The 15883-nt window shown below is 35.7% G+C and overlaps 1 protein-coding gene across 1 annotated transcript in view; it reads left to right on the plus strand.

Moving 5' to 3' along the window:
- Positions 1 to 15883, plus strand: part of CLINT1 (clathrin interactor 1) — a 74059-nt gene that overhangs the window by 40479 nt on the left and 17697 nt on the right. The window contains exons 2-7 of the mRNA XM_015832119.1: positions 1879 to 1983; positions 2698 to 2794; positions 4409 to 4517; positions 5417 to 5581; positions 8896 to 9073; positions 13311 to 13557. Coding sequence (XP_015687605.1) covers positions 1879 to 1983; positions 2698 to 2794; positions 4409 to 4517; positions 5417 to 5581; positions 8896 to 9073; positions 13311 to 13557 — 901 coding nt within the window. The remainder of the gene's footprint in view (positions 1 to 1878; positions 1984 to 2697; positions 2795 to 4408; positions 4518 to 5416; positions 5582 to 8895; positions 9074 to 13310; positions 13558 to 15883) is intronic.

Here is a 15883-nt window from a genome sequence, read left to right on the forward strand (position 1 = left end):
CCCCTTATATCATGTATCATCATATATTGTTCATTCTTTAGATTCAGATTCCTGAGTTGCTATTGGTGCATCAGTTGTAACTGATAAACGTTCTGCTACTAGTAGTAGCAAGCAGCTAGGAATAGTAGGCCTGACTCTAGAAAAATACCTTTCTGTAAACCTGCCTATTCAAGAAAGCATTATTTTGCCCAAAATGGACACTTTTTAAATAATTCCCTCTGCTTTGACTGAGTTCAACTTTTGTTGTCACTCATTAATGAATGCCCATAAGAACTTGAAGAACCAGAGTTTAACTTTACCTACGCTTTACCAATTTCCCAAAACAATTTTACAGAAATTGGGCAATGGTATGTGAAAGCAGAGTATCAGTAATATATATGTTCACTCAAGCCTGTAGAATCGATTTAGCTCAAGGCAATCTATGACCCAGTATTTCATCTAATTGAAAGAGAGCTAACTTCTGCTTAAATGATAGATAGAAGAGTGGAAGATAGAGAACTGGCCTGTGGTTATCAAGATCATCTAAACACTTACGAAAATATTGCTTTCTTCAAAAGTGTAACTTCACTTTTTTGAAAACAGATTAATAGTCCTTACATCCAGATGCTGTTACTTGAAAAAATAGGCAAGAACTAAGGAGAACATATGTGATCATCCATACCTATCCATATATATACATAAATATAATCTCTGCCTAAAGCATGATGCATACATCAGTTATTTCATTTGCTAAGAAAAAGTAGGAATCTCTTAATGGCAGTAGCCAGGAAACTATTTTGTTTGTTTTATCACAAGATAATTATAGAAAATTTTATATTTCCATCTTGTCCATCACAGGACTTTCTTATTCGTAGAATAGGACACTGAGTACATGACTGTTGTAATGTAAATTTTAAAAAACCACATTTCCAATATTAAGATGATTTAAGAGCACATATCAGTGAAATTTCAACAAGAAGAGTATTCCTAGCCCTACCTAGCGCAGCAATTTATGTCATGTTTCAGATTCACCGGCTTCAATGTGAGCCTTCTTTTGAAATTCTTGTGAAACAGTAGTGACTCAGTCATACTGTTAGCTTTCTAATCTGTTTAGCTATTATATTCTATGGAGATTAATCTGTTTTCCTCTGCATGTTTGAAAAAAAAAATTAAAGTATGTTAATTAGTCAAATTTTCCCAATAGGGATTTGTGGAGGAATAGAAAAAAAAGGCATTTTTATGTGACTTTTCATATGGTTGATAGAAAAATTCTTACAGGCAAGATATTGAGCACAAAGATGATTAACGGTTCTTCTGTAAGGGGGGAGAGGGGTTTTTTTGGATTTTGCTATACTATTCTACCTTGCTCAGGCTATATTCATGCTATTACGATGCTCTACCTCTTTTTTTCCCTCCCTTTCTGTAATTGAATGGATATCTGCTAAGAAGAGACATAAGGCTTGCTTTTCACAATGCAGTGGTTTTAAAAGAACACACTTCTCACCTGATTCCACTCAAGATAGGGGGCAAAGAGCTGTAGTTTTATGGGAGTTGTGATAGAAGGCCAAGTAGCTGTGCCTGGAGCTGCTACTGCCTTCTTCAACAGCTCAGTTTCTCTTAATTTTAACCAAAAGCCATTCTTAACTGGACTGTTTCCAAGTCTCATGTAACCCCTTATCTCTGATCTATATTCTGGAAGGTTAATGGGATAGTAAAACCTTCTTAAAGATAGATAAATGTGTTCCAGTTTCCTCAGGGTAGTTCTCTACTAAAGACGTTTTCTTTCCCACCCTGCAGAGGTATCTCATTAAGCCCCCACTAGTGTCATTATTAAGATTTCATGTGTTTCTCTGCTTTGATGCTAATCTTTGCGCTTGCATCTAATTCTGTTCTGTACAGCACCAATGTGGTTATGAATTATTCTGAAATCGAATCTAAGGTTCGAGAAGCAACAAATGATGATCCGTGGGGACCTTCAGGGCAAGTAATGGGGGAGATTGCCAAGTAAGTAATTTGATTCAGCACTGTTGGAAGATACATCTTTAAGCATAGATGCCACTGCTGCTTCATCGCTCCTGAAGGATATAAATAAATTAGGGAGAGAAATATATTAATGATGGAAAAGAATGATCACAAGTAACTGCTTTTAAATACAGGTTGTCCTCATTTAGTGACCATTTGCAGTTACAGTGGTGATAAAAAAAGTAAATTTGGGGACCAGTCCTCACATTTAAGCCCTTCGCACCTGAAGATTATAATTGTGGTCCTCTTTCACTTAGTGACCATTTTGTTTAAATTGCCAGTCCCAAATGCGGTAACTAAACGAGAACTGCCTGTGTCCCTTTTATTAAATAACACTTAATATTTTGGGGGGGGGGTGAGAATCTCGTAGTACATTTTTCAAATATATAAAATGTTAAAATTGGAGCTGCTTCGCAATCATGCTTTCCCACAAAGAGCTCATGAATGTCATGTTAGACTAAAATAATAAAGGTGTCCTTATTTTTATTTTTTTTTCATTGTTGCCAATGGAAAGACATCAGCATTGCTAATTCTGTATATGAAATATTTCTGTATAAGTGGTCTGTAGCCCTTCATTGCTGTTGGAGACTTAACTCAGAGCAAGTCTGCCATCTGCTGTCAAATGCCAGAGCTGACATAAAGTAACACCATTGATAATTCTCCTTTCTTCTTCATTTTCATCTTTTTCTTTTCTAGGGCTACTTTTATGTATGAACAGTTTCCAGAACTTATGAACATGCTTTGGACACGGATGTTAAAAGACAATAAAAAGAACTGGAGGAGAGTTTATAAGGTATGTACAGTAGTGACTTTTTGTATTAATTTATTAAAATCTTAATTTTGTTGTAAACTACGAATGCTGAAAAACACATCTGAATGTTTTAATTTTACCACAGTGTCCTCTGGCAATTAACTCAGTTTTGTGCGTTCATTAACATAATATCCATGCTAAACTTCACAGGTTTCCAGATCCTCTGTGTGCAATTAGTAGAACTTGAGTTTAATCAAGTTAATTCTTTTTCAGTATATATTTTTAAGAAACTAGTCTGCTTTGAAAACCAAGGGATTTTGGGTGGGGAGGAGGGCGGAGAGGGCTGTTGTTGTTTTTATAAAAATGCTCTTAAGTTGAATTCCTTCTGGCAATTTTGACTTTTACTGCTTAATAAAAACCAAAGAAGGGATCCTCCGTAACTTGATCTTCTGAATCCCTCCTAGCAGTCCACTATTGAGAGACCCAATTTTAAATATTTGTTCTGAATGTTAGTTTAAAAAACTCAGTTTGAAGCTGTTAAAGGAACATTCTACATTTCTTTCTGATACTATTATATATTCTATTTTCTCCTTCTCAATGCACAAGTTTATTTATTACATTTTATTTTTTCCCCTTTTATCGTAATGGGCATAGAATCAGTTGGTTATCTCTTATTTTGCTCCCATTATTGGCCCAGTTCAGTTTTATTTCTTCTATACTTGCTCTTCCGCTATACTTGCAGTGAAATTCAAGTATGCCTAATGCCATATTTTTCCTGTATTTTGCAGCACTAGGAGGCTTTAAATTTAAAAGCTATACTGTCCACACAATTCTGAAGCTGTTAACTTTTTTAAAATAGGAACTTTATGCCAGTTTTGTATTGTGATTATTTGCTTTAAACATACATACATACATACATACATACATACATACATACACACATACATACATATGTTTTAATGTTGTTTTGCATTTTGTTCAATATTCTTAAGGCTACATGGAATGATCTGTTTGCTTTCCATTGTTACAATTTATAGACATGTTTCTGCTGCCGGTGAATGACTTTTATGCGTGTGGGGAGGGTTTCCATTTTGTTTCTCTGGTTTTAGTTTTTCAAAAAGAGGCAAATTCTGGAAGCTGCAGGAAGTTTAAAGAATTAACATACTTTAAAAACTTATTTTTGTTTTGAAGTTTGCTTACATTTATCTGAAAATACTGAATTTTATACATCAACACATTTCCTGCAGAAAACGGCATAGAAAAATTGCTGTAAAATTGCTTTTAAATGGAAAAACACTGGGGAATAAAGTAATTGCAAAAAAGAGACACAAAAGAAAATTGTTTCAGTCTTTAAAGTTCAGAACGTTTTTCCCCAAATTGCCTTAACTGCAATTTTTCCCTTCCTAGAAAAAAAACAACATTCTTCAGGCAAATATTATATGAATTAATGTTCTCCATTTATTCCTTTGTCTTAGTGCAAAGCATAGGTTTACATCTACACAGTATTGCTAGCAGTTCTGTAACATTTTTAAGTTGGCTCATTTTTACCAGAATGAATCCTTCTAATTTTTCCACGTTTAAGCTTTCCTTTTCATTGCAGTTTAAAATACTGATGGCATTTTTCATGCAGTCATAAGGTGCTTTGTATTTTTATAGTCTCTGCTGCTGCTATCTTACCTCATAAGGAATGGATCAGAGCGTGTTGTTACAAGTGCCAGAGAACACATTTATGATTTGCGATCCCTGGAAAATTACCACTTTGTAGGTGAGCGATAGAAGAATCTTATAAGCAAATTAAAGCAGTTGTTGGAATTGTCAGTCACCTGAACCAGCTTAGAAGCTTCCCTGCTCTAATTAGAATGTGACTGTTGCCGGTTGTGTGAAGAGTGCAGAATTCAAGACGTGGGGCCCTAGAGTATTAATTAGTGAAGACAAGAACTTGTAGAAAAGACCGGCTAATAACAACAGAACCAACACAACATGAGTGTTTGGGTTTATATTAAAATATGCACTAGAGACTTGTTCCCTGTGGTGTATATAAAGGAATAGCTTTAATCATCTGGGAAGAAAGGTTAGAGCTCCAAAACATACACATCTGTTTGAAGCTAGGGATTTTTTCCCCTCCTACCAAATAATATTTACAGTGCACAGGCAACAAGGCCAGTGTTTTTTCTGAATAAAAAAGAGGCTTCGAGAGGTGGAGCAAATTTTAGTGCATAGTGCACTTCAGCTGATAAGATTTTAAAAATAAGGTTTGAAGCTAGATAGAAAGCTAGCAATTAACATTTAAAAAAACCTTATTTGTTTTTTTTCCTTTTTAAATACCTCACCCCTTCCTAAAGACTGGAGAAGCAGGGTTGTTTTAAGTGGGTTAAAACTGACAGGAAATGTGTTTTCAAGCACCATATTTTACATTTTTTTAAGTAAGCTTTTTAGTAGATCAGTGTGGGTTAGAAAACTAGAAACTAAAATTGTGCTCTAATGCTATCACTTTAGATTAAAATGAAATATTGGCTCTAAAAAGTATAACTTATATCCAGTCAATAAAATTGCTTTAGAATACATAACCTTAGCAGTTTTTGGGTTCATTTTATATAGAGATTTCTCTAAAGGTTTCAGGTTAAAGACTATTCCTAATTTCTTTTTCTGTGCGCCTCTTTTCAGATGAGAATGGCAAGGACCAAGGTATAAATATACGCCAGAAAGTGAAAGAAATGGTAGAATTTGCCCAAGACGATGACAGACTCCGTGAAGAAAGGAAAAAAGCAAAGAAAAACAAAGATAAATATGTTGGGGTTTCTTCAGACAGTGTTGGAGGATTCAGATACAGTAAGTCCAGCCTGGAGAGGACAGTTGGTAGCTTTAAGTAACATACAGTGGTACTTAAAAGTTAGTGAATCCTCTTGAATTTTCAGAATTTCTGCATAAATATGACCTGAAATTTGATCTGTTCACATATAAGTCCTAAAACTAGGCAAAAAGAATCTGGTCAAACAAATGAATCAAAATATTATACTTGTTCATTGATTTATTGATGAAAATGATCCAAAGCTATATATTTGTATGGCAAAAAATAAGTATGAAATATAGGTGAAACAGACACATAATGCATGGATACATACATACATACATACATAAACACATCATAATTTGAATAAAGTTAATTTGATGTACTGTACCTAAACAACTGTTAATGATGGTAATGGAACTGGGAACTCTGTTGTTAAATGACATGCTCATAAAGCATAACATCACAGTTCCAGTTGCTTTCATTAGGCAAATCCCACAAGGTCCATTGATGGAACATCACATTATCACCATCAACCTCCTGCCAGCTTCCCCATTGACTTTTTTGTGGAAGCCAGTAGTGAAGCTTGCAAATGGTAATCACGTGACTGCAGGACTTTGTGACATTGTAATTCAGACCCGGTTGCCAAATGCTTGAATTGTGGTCACTTGACTGCTGAGATGCTTCAATGGCTGCAACTACAAGGACCAATCCTAAGTCTTCTCAGCACCGTCATAACTTCAAATAGTAACTGAATTAGTGGTCACTGAACAGGTATTACCTGTCTAGGAAAGGAATTCTCACATTTTTGCAGATTTAATACCTAATACTGAAATAATTATTTTTTTCATGATGGCTTGGTTTATGTGAAGGAGAGCAGAACCATGTAGTTTTGTGTGCAAGCAGGTATTGGTGATTTGAAATAATGCTTTTGATGAATCCTCTTGGTAATATTGAGAAAAATGGAATTATAATTTGCCATATTCTGGGGGCTGAACTTAGTTGATGTGGAGGGTCAGAAATGAAAGTTGTCATAGGAAAAAAATACTGAAACAACTCCTTTATTGGCCCAGTTCTTAACTGTCATAAAATGGCTGCTATCAAAGTTGTGGCTAGTAAAAAAAAAAAAAAAACCCACAGAGACATGAACACAGCCATTGAACAGAAAGTAAGCAGATGAGATTGCTTTTTAATACCACATTTAGCTCCATACATAAAACATTCCATGTATAGTACAGCTGATTTTGGTGGCCAGTGACCAAACTGAAATGCACTTTTTTCAGGTGTTTGTAGAAGAAAATGTGATGGAATCAAGTAGGCGTGTCCAGTAGAGATGTCATTGTTCCAGGCAGGAGTGGGGGAAATGAGAAAAATTGAGGCTGAGGGGCTTCCTTTGTGACAGTGGCTCTTGACGCTGCTGAGGGGAAGAGAGGAAAGGGAGAAGACAAGATTGAAAGACAGGAGGCCAATGAAAAATGTCACCCTAGGAGGCTGTTCTAGATTGCCTTGCCTTCATCACCCCACAAACTGCTTCAGAAGCCCTCCAAACTTAATTTCATCTTAAATCTGGAGCAATGGGAGTGGGGGAGGAGGAGAATTGGTTGGTTGTTTCAGCAACCCTTGAACATCCAAAACTATTTGTCAGAATTTCTGAAAATCAATGATTTGTTTCAAGTTTGCAACAGTTTTGTGTATGCTCCTATTTTTTCCTATCCTGTCTTTTTTTTTTCTGGATATGGAAGCATTTTTTCTAACAAAGCACTCAGCTACTGTCACCAACAGATATTTTTTTTCCCCCAAGAATGTCTGTGAGGGACCTAGAGGCAGTCTTGTAACTCAAGATGGTACATTGTGCTTTGCAGCAGACCAGCTTCTCATGTAAAAGAGTCTAAAAAGGAAGTTAAACACAAATGGAGTCATGTAAAAGAGTCTAAAACAGTGTTTCTCAACTTTGACAATTTTAAGGCATGTGGACTTCAACTCCCAGAATTCCACAGCCAGCAATGCTGGCTGTGGAATTCTGGGAGTTGAAGTCCACATGCCTTAAAATTGTCAAGGTTGAGAAACACTGGTCTAAAAAGAAAGTTAAACACAAATGGAGTCATGGGACAAGGGATAGAATAGTGGACATATTGTCTCCATGAATGTTGTGCATCTTATCTGTGATCATCTGGTATGATGTATAAATGGAGCTGTGTGAGCAGAGGAGTGGATTTAGTAATTTCTGATTGGGAAAAATAACCTGCCATGAGCTAATGAAAGTGGGCAGAGAGAAGTTTTCACGTGTAAGTAATGTATGAGTTTTTATTTTATTACTCTTAGCACATGTGCTTTGGGATAACAGGGCTAAGTGCTTATTTATGAATATAAAACAAAAGTGATATTGCACATAATCTAGTATCAGTACAGAACATCAGTAGCCACACCTCAGCAATTATAAGTGAAATTCATTGGACCACTCTTTGATGGATTGTCCCCGAAACAAATTAAATGAGAAGCTACTCCACATTATTATGATACAAATGACAGGATTTTAGTATGAGAAATAATCTGTATTTGGCCAGTATGTTTTTTTTCTTCAAATTAAAAGAATTTGGCAAGCAAAATCACAATTTTGAGAATTTCAAATAAATCTGCAACGGATTATACTCGGCTTTAAATCTTCCCTCTTGGCTACCTAAACTATATGGAATTTAAACCTAACCACTTAAAACTGTATTTAAAAACAACTGAGGAAAACTGGCACCTTCTACTACAGTTCACAGCCAGTTGGCTCTCTTGCAAAGCAAATTTTGTTTATGTAGCTATTGGGGGAAAGGGGTGGAGTGAGGGTAGGAGAATGGGGAAATTAAAAACTCCTAACTAGCACATAAGGGGATAATGTGCTTCATCGTCATTAAGGACTTTGAAGAGAGTTTAAAATTGTTAACTGAGGCTAGAAATATTGCCGTCTTGCAGGGTTCAGTATGAGATCCCCATGACAGCCTAGTTAAAAGTGTACTAATGAACATTTATTATATTTGGATTTTATTTGTCATATATGCTTTATATGAGTCTCATTTTGTCGGGCAGAAAGAAAGATGCCTTTCTACTTGTTTTTACAGTGTGTATCTTTGCATACGGTATTTGTCAGTGATAACATCTTTTAGTTATATTTTCTGGCAATAGAACATTATGTGTGATATAATGTATTATATGTTAATTCAGCTCTATAAAAATGTTTAAATTTTGTTGTTGTTTTTAACTCGGATTTAAGTTCCACCATAGAGTAAAACTACTAGAAGTAGTAGTATTTTAGGGTTAATCACTTTTTTCTTTTCTTTCATTTTTTGATTATCTTGTCTACATTACATAGGTGAAAGATACGATGCTGAGCCCAAGTCAAAATGGGATGAGGAATGGGATAAAAACAAAGGTGGATTTCCTTTCAGCGATAAACTAGGCGAACTGAGTGATAAAATTGGGAGCACAATTGATGACACCATTAGCAAATTCCGAAGGAAAGACAGGGAGGATTCTCCAGAGAGATGCAGGTATTTCTGGCATCAGTCTGTTTTTATGTAGTTCTTGTAGTAGTTCTTTTAATGAGCTTTTAAATATTTGTTTCTTGAAAAATTTTCTGTGTCGAGCGTCTTCTTCAAAGTGGTTTATAATCTAGTGTTTTAATATGAGGTATGTTGGTTTTCTTGGCAGCAATATGGAATCAATTTGTAATTTTCTTTTTCTAGGTTGCATTTCATTTTCCCAATTTATCCTACAACCTGAGTATTTTCTTGAACTCTGTTCAACTTTCACCTCTTTGTTCAGGCACCATTCAAAATTACAACGATGCTGAACGAATGGTGTTTTTGACTGATTCTCAGAGTTCTGATCATCCCCATGCCCCCTCAATCAGGTGATCACAATATGGGTGCCTCACAATCACATGATCACCATTTGCAACCTTCCCTGCTAGCTTCCCCAGAAAATCAGTGGGAAATCCAGCAAAGATCGCAAGCTGCTGGGGTAAATCTTCTTCACTTGCACACCATCCCCAGCCACTCCATGCTCGCACCATGCCTATCACACAGGCATGCTCTCTGAGCCTTCCCCACCACTTGTGTACCCTGTACATCCTCTGTGAGCTTCACTGCACCACCCTCACCATACCTCACACATACTTTCACCATGCTTCCCTTGTAGTGCCCTTTACTCTCACTGCCCCCTCCCTCACACCCCTCCCTCCCTCCAGTCCTTGCTACATCTCCCTTGCGTCCTCAGGCACCTGTTTGCATCCTTAACCTAGTATGTGCCAAGCTGGATGATACTGAGAAGTATAGAAGTGTTTCCTTCTGTGGTCTCTGTTATTGTCTTAGCTTTACTGTAAAATATATATACATGTTCCAGAATATAGGTAATCTTTGTATGTTCAATATGTATTACAGCAGCCTTTTCCTTTGTTACGAATTCTGCAAGTAAGCATATCTTGTGATTTTAGTGCATCCCTCAAGCATAAGTTCGCTTTATTGTGGTTAATTTGATCTTCCAAGGCCCTGACAACCTGTCACACTAGATGGAGCAGTTGCACTTCCATCATTTCTGATTGATATCATCCAACTTGTAGTCATAGACTCTGCTTCAGTATATACTGTTTCAGCAACCTGCTTCTCAATTTTAAAAAAAAATACCTCCAAAGGACAGGGCATGAAAACAAAATAAAAGCCTGTAGCCTAATATTGCATGAATTGGCTCTGCTTCTTCTGTATTCTTGATATGTCCAAATCTGTAATGATTCACCCTACAGCTCAGGATGTGTCAGGGTTTACCCTTATGTGCTCAGTTGATGCCAAAATATATCCAAACAACTGCTTGCTCAGTTTGCATAGGATTTGATCTGGCTACACCACAAAAATAAAAAAAATGTAAAGAATGATAAGCAGGCATGGTTTATGTGCACTGGACTTCTGTAAATTAGCCCATTTGATTTGAAAATTGTTTTCTGCGATGCACCAGTTGACCCAATTGAAGGTTACAAGGTATCAAATAGCCCTAAAAAGTTTTAGCTATATAGATACAAAGATCTTTCCTGGAACAGAGTAAATTCTATTTTGTCTTAGTATTGCTATTGCTCTTCTTTAGTATTAGTATTATATTATCTGTTAATATATAATGTATAATATTTTAGTACTAATATATTATACTATGTTAGTATACTTAACATTTCTAACCATTGGTAAGCACAAGCAAGTTCAGGTGAAAGTGACCACTGATTTGTCAATAGACTGCAGTGTCACTTCTGTTAAAGTCTGCTCCAGATTTGACTACTCTCACTAACTTTGCCTAATATTAATGATAATGTTCACTAATACTGAACTTTTTCCCAAAATAGCTTTTGGTGAAATTTGATTGTGATATTTTTCCACTACTAAGCTGTAGCATATTTTTTTAAAAGTAACACTTGTCACAAAATGTATTCCAGGCTGTACATATTATAATGAAAAAAAGCTAAATCATGAGGTGAATGCAGAACTTTACTCTTTTTACTTCAACAAAAAGAATTTGTTTGCTTTAGCGGCTTGGTATATTCTAACTGTAGCATTTATAAAATTGAGTTGTCCAGCATTTCTTTTAATTTCTTTCAGGTTTTGTCCTAATCCTGCTTAGCTCCAATGGTTAAAGTTTATGGGAATTGTTATCATTACAGGGCCTTTCCTGTAACTTGCCCTAAATTGGGAATGTCCCTTGTCTGGCAGTTGGATTTTGGGTGTTAAGTCTAAGTTTGATCAAGTTGAATAGTGATTTCAGAGTATTTTTGCTGATTATTTTCACTTCCTTTCTATATTCCCTATTGATGCTTTATTTGATACATTTTCAAATTGCTTGTTTTATGATTATCTGTTTTAACACTTCTTACTTTGGAAGTTCTTTGGAAATGCTTCTGGTATTTAATAGTAGGATGTGAATGAATGAACAAATAAAATAATTGTGTTGCAATGCAACAGTACAGCTGTACTATGACTTGTACTTTCCTATATTTTAGTAAGGACTTGAGCTTTTCTTTCAGAATAATTATTGTTGATATATTCTTACTTTATTTGGTTGGTGCTATTAGGCCCTCATATTATTCTTCCTCTGTAATCTGTATTGGAAAATACTAGGAATTGTGATCACTGATTTTAATAAATTAAACTACCTCTGTTGGCAAACAGCTAATATACAGAGATACAATGGGGAAGCATAACTAAGTAATAGTAGTAGTAGTAGTAGTAGTAATAATAATAATAATAATAATAATAATAATAATAATAATAATAATAATAATAATAATAATAATAATAATAACGACGATGATGATGATGATGATGGCAAAGCCTGAATCACTGTTTAGTAGAAAACAAAGACTTTCCCACAGGGATACTGTACAGTAGTTTGTGTGCCTCCATGCTGACAATAAGACAACCTTCTTTAAAAGAAAATGGTTTAGTGCTCTGTTGCATTATTCAACACAAACCTTTTGCAGCTAATTCTTGTTTGAGAACACAGTTATCTTTCAAGCTACCTCACAGCATATTCTTATTATTCAATGAGGCAGCTTCAGCTCTAACATGAGCTGCTGTTTTGCCTTATCTTTTCTTTCTGGAAAAGCACAAAATTTGAGTGGATCAGTAAGCCTTGTGTTCTTCATAAGCCAGGAATTGTAATTGTAGCCAATTTAGTCTATATAATACAATGTGTAATAGAGTTGCCTTATGATGGAGATAAGCAGCATATACATTTAATAAATAAATAATCTTATACAAATTGCATCTTGAGTAATAAATTATAGCATAGTCACTAGAAAAAATGAATTATCTTCTAAGGAGAATATCAACAATAGTAATAAAGTTTTGGTGAAGATTCAGTATTTCCAATGTCAGTGCCCTAAAGGGAAAAGAGAATTTTCTCAATCAGTAGAATTGATAGTGAAAAGTCTGGCAATGATTCAGCTCATCTTACTTGCTTGGCCATCTCAACCAAATGTACAGGTGATTAAATTTGATATCTTAAATAGAAATTATCTAAACAGAATCCTTTCTGGTTTTATAAAATCTTAATCATAAAACTGATTAAGCACTTGGTGTTTTAGTATGGTACCATGTACTGAAATTTGATTAGGATGTTGTATAAATCTCTGCCAGAAATCAGGAACCAGGATAGAGGTCGAAAGTATTACAACTTTATTAAATGCTACTTATACACAAGAATCTGAACTACTAACGGTCAAGATGAATTGGTGTCAGTTAAAAATCAACGGACTTCAAGTGAGGCTGGACTTAGGTCTCTCACAGTGCATAGAGACTCCAGACTGATGATGCATTTGACCCCATGCTTTAGTTTAGCCTCCTACAGTGTCAGATTTGAAAAGTATTATAATTTGTAACCAAAATGTTATAATTAGTTAAAGAAAAAAAACTTCAGCGAGGACTTTAAGCAACAATTGCCACAATAATAAAAGTAACAAATGGGTTGAAAGAGATTTTGGTTTTTAAAATGATACAATTTGGATCCCTTGATTAAAATTCAGGTTTAGAAGATGCTCACAAGATAATTGTAGCACTGAATAATTTCTAGAAGTGTGTAAGACATTTCAAAGAGGTGTTTCAGAGTTGGGTCACTTCCAGGTGGTTGAAAGAATTTCAGAAATAAAATTGGAATAGCTTTTTCAAGTTGACATTGCACTAGTAATTAGTTCTCCACTCTCTTGTGTCTTCATATAATATCTAATATGTGTTTTGGTTTTAATTTTCACAGTGATAGTGATGAAGAAAAGAAATCCAGAAAAGGTAAATCACCAAAAGGTGAATTCAAAGATGAGGAGGAAACGGTGACCACAAAACACATCCACATTACACAAGCCACAGAGACCACAACCACCAGGCACAAACGCACGGCAAATCCTTCCAAAACCATTGACTTGGGAGCAGCTGCCCATTACACAGGAGACAAAGAAAGTCAAGACCAGAATGCTGGAACTTACACTCCACAGTCTACAGCTAAGGTAAGAGAGTAACCAAAGAGATCACATGCGTTAGAATTCTCATTCCTCTTAATCTACTGTAAATTGCTTTTGTTTAAAGTAATACATTTTAAATTATCTTTCATGTATTGAAAACAGCAGGACTATTTTTGTGTAGAATGATCAGTGGTTAATGGAAGTCATGGGCATAACAACCATAGCTTACCAGAAGTAGTGCTTGTGTTTCCTAAATATGAGGTAATTGTCATAGGCTTGATTTAGGTTGGTATCCCCAGACTCTCTTTTAAAGGTCCAACTCTTCTGCCCCATTAATTATGGAGAACCTATGGCCCCTCCACTACAAAACTTTAGTCCTTGAGCTAGCTAAACTCTCACTAAGGCTACCTGAGCCTAGACAGCCTGTACAAGCTTTCCCAAGAAGCCATCCCAGTTCAGTCTTTGCCCTGCCTGCCACTGTTAATCTCTCTCTAGGCAAGACTGCTTCAGTGGTTCTTTTTGGTAGGTTACCTACACCTCCCAATGGTCTACTGGGAGGAGAATAGACCAAACCATATTGCTGAGTAGACTGTTGGCTGCTGCATCGCTTATTACTTCAGTGTCCACCCTGATTGAGCTCTTTTGATCTTAGTGGTCAAATCCAATGATTTGATATTAAGTGATGTTAACATTGTATTTAAAACTGTTCAGTATTGTGCTGTACTTCACTGCAGACTGGTATTCCAGGTGCATGGGGATGTAATCTTTGATTCAAAGATAAGACTTTGCAAACACAAGAGAACAGGGTTCAGATTTTGGTCTCTACCAGTTTTGTCTCCATCTTCTATAGCATTCAAGTCAAATTTAGCTTTGGGCTTCAGTAAAAATTTCATTTACTGAAAAGAATGAGACAAAACTATTGGTGTTCTTTTCTAAGTATCTGCAATACATGACCTTAACTGTTAAGAGCTTAGCATCAGAAGTTGCTGTTTTATGGAATCAGTCAAGCAGGCAATTTGAAAGGATATTGAAGGGATCAGAGAACAAAAGGACAGCCTTCTCATCAGCCTTAGGGAAGTTCAAATACTAGAAATATTATCTATACTAATGAGTACATGGAAACATAATTTGTTTTTGCATGGCAAGGAAAAAGATAGTATGTATCAGTACTTCTCTGGCACCAGCCCTAGCAGGTATGCGCTATAATAAAGGGAATTCCATATCATAAAAGAATCCAGAAAATACTGAGGAAAGGCATAAGCACTTTTCTTCCCACTTTATCTACTTAGGATTTACTTAATCTGAATCAAAAATTCATGCAGTTGTAAAGTCAGCCACTGAGATACAATTTTCTCAAGCTAAGCCGAATGAAGTGCAATCAGATGTTTAAAGTTTAATTATGCCCTAAATTAAAAGGCAGTTTGTTTATATCACTTTCAGCCACCTGAAAGCAACTATAATTTAACAGAAAACCATTTGGTAGCACCCCTAAACAAATCTTCTTCTTCTGAATTGTCCATTTAGTTTGTTCTAAAATTGTTTTCTGTTAAATTACTTAATTTTAAAATGACCCAATAAAGATAAAGACATTTTATTGGTTAGAATTTCCCCTCAGAAAAAGCTTGGATTCTGTTTCAAATAAAAGCCTGCAAATTGCCCTAGATGTTCTAGTAATAAAGTCCTATTTGATCTGTACTGTATTCTTCTCTTGCTTTTTTACCTTATGGAAACAACCAAGGGTACAGATAAATTAAAAGCATACAAACTGCAGTCACATCCCAGAAAAAAAAAATCTGTTAAGAAATTATCTGTGGGAATTAAATCACTTCCATAGTACTTCAGGTCATGTGATTTTTCTGCCCCATAGCTAGTGTGGTCATTGCTGAGAACAAGGGGAATTGAAATCCATAAATCTGAAAGTTGTCAGAGTTGGGAACCACCGGCCCAGTTTTACAGTACATCTCACATGAAAGAGCCTCTGTGTACGGGGAGTAGAGGAGAACAGGTTCAGTTTCTTGAAGGACCAGTACAGGTAGTCCTTAACTTAACAGTAGTTCATTTAGTGACCGTTTGAAATTACAACAGCACTGAAAAAGGTGACTTATGAGCATTTTTCACACTTAACGACTGCTTCAGCATCCCCATGGTCATACGATCAAAATTCGGACACTTGGGAACTGGTTTATGTTTATGACAGTTACAGTGTCTTATGATCATCTGATCCCCTTTTGCAACAAGCAAAATCAGTGGGGAAGCCAGATTCACTTAACAACAGTGTTATTAACAACAGTGATTCACTTGACAACTGTGACAAGATAAGTCATAAAATGGAGCAAAAACTCACTTAAACTGTCGCTTAGCAGTGGAAATG

Source organism: Protobothrops mucrosquamatus, unplaced genomic scaffold (assembly GCF_001527695.2).
Source record: "Protobothrops mucrosquamatus isolate PMUCROS unplaced genomic scaffold, P.Mucros_1.0 scaffold_306, whole genome shotgun sequence".
In the NCBI taxonomy this organism is placed as follows: Eukaryota; Metazoa; Chordata; class Lepidosauria; order Squamata; family Viperidae; genus Protobothrops; species Protobothrops mucrosquamatus.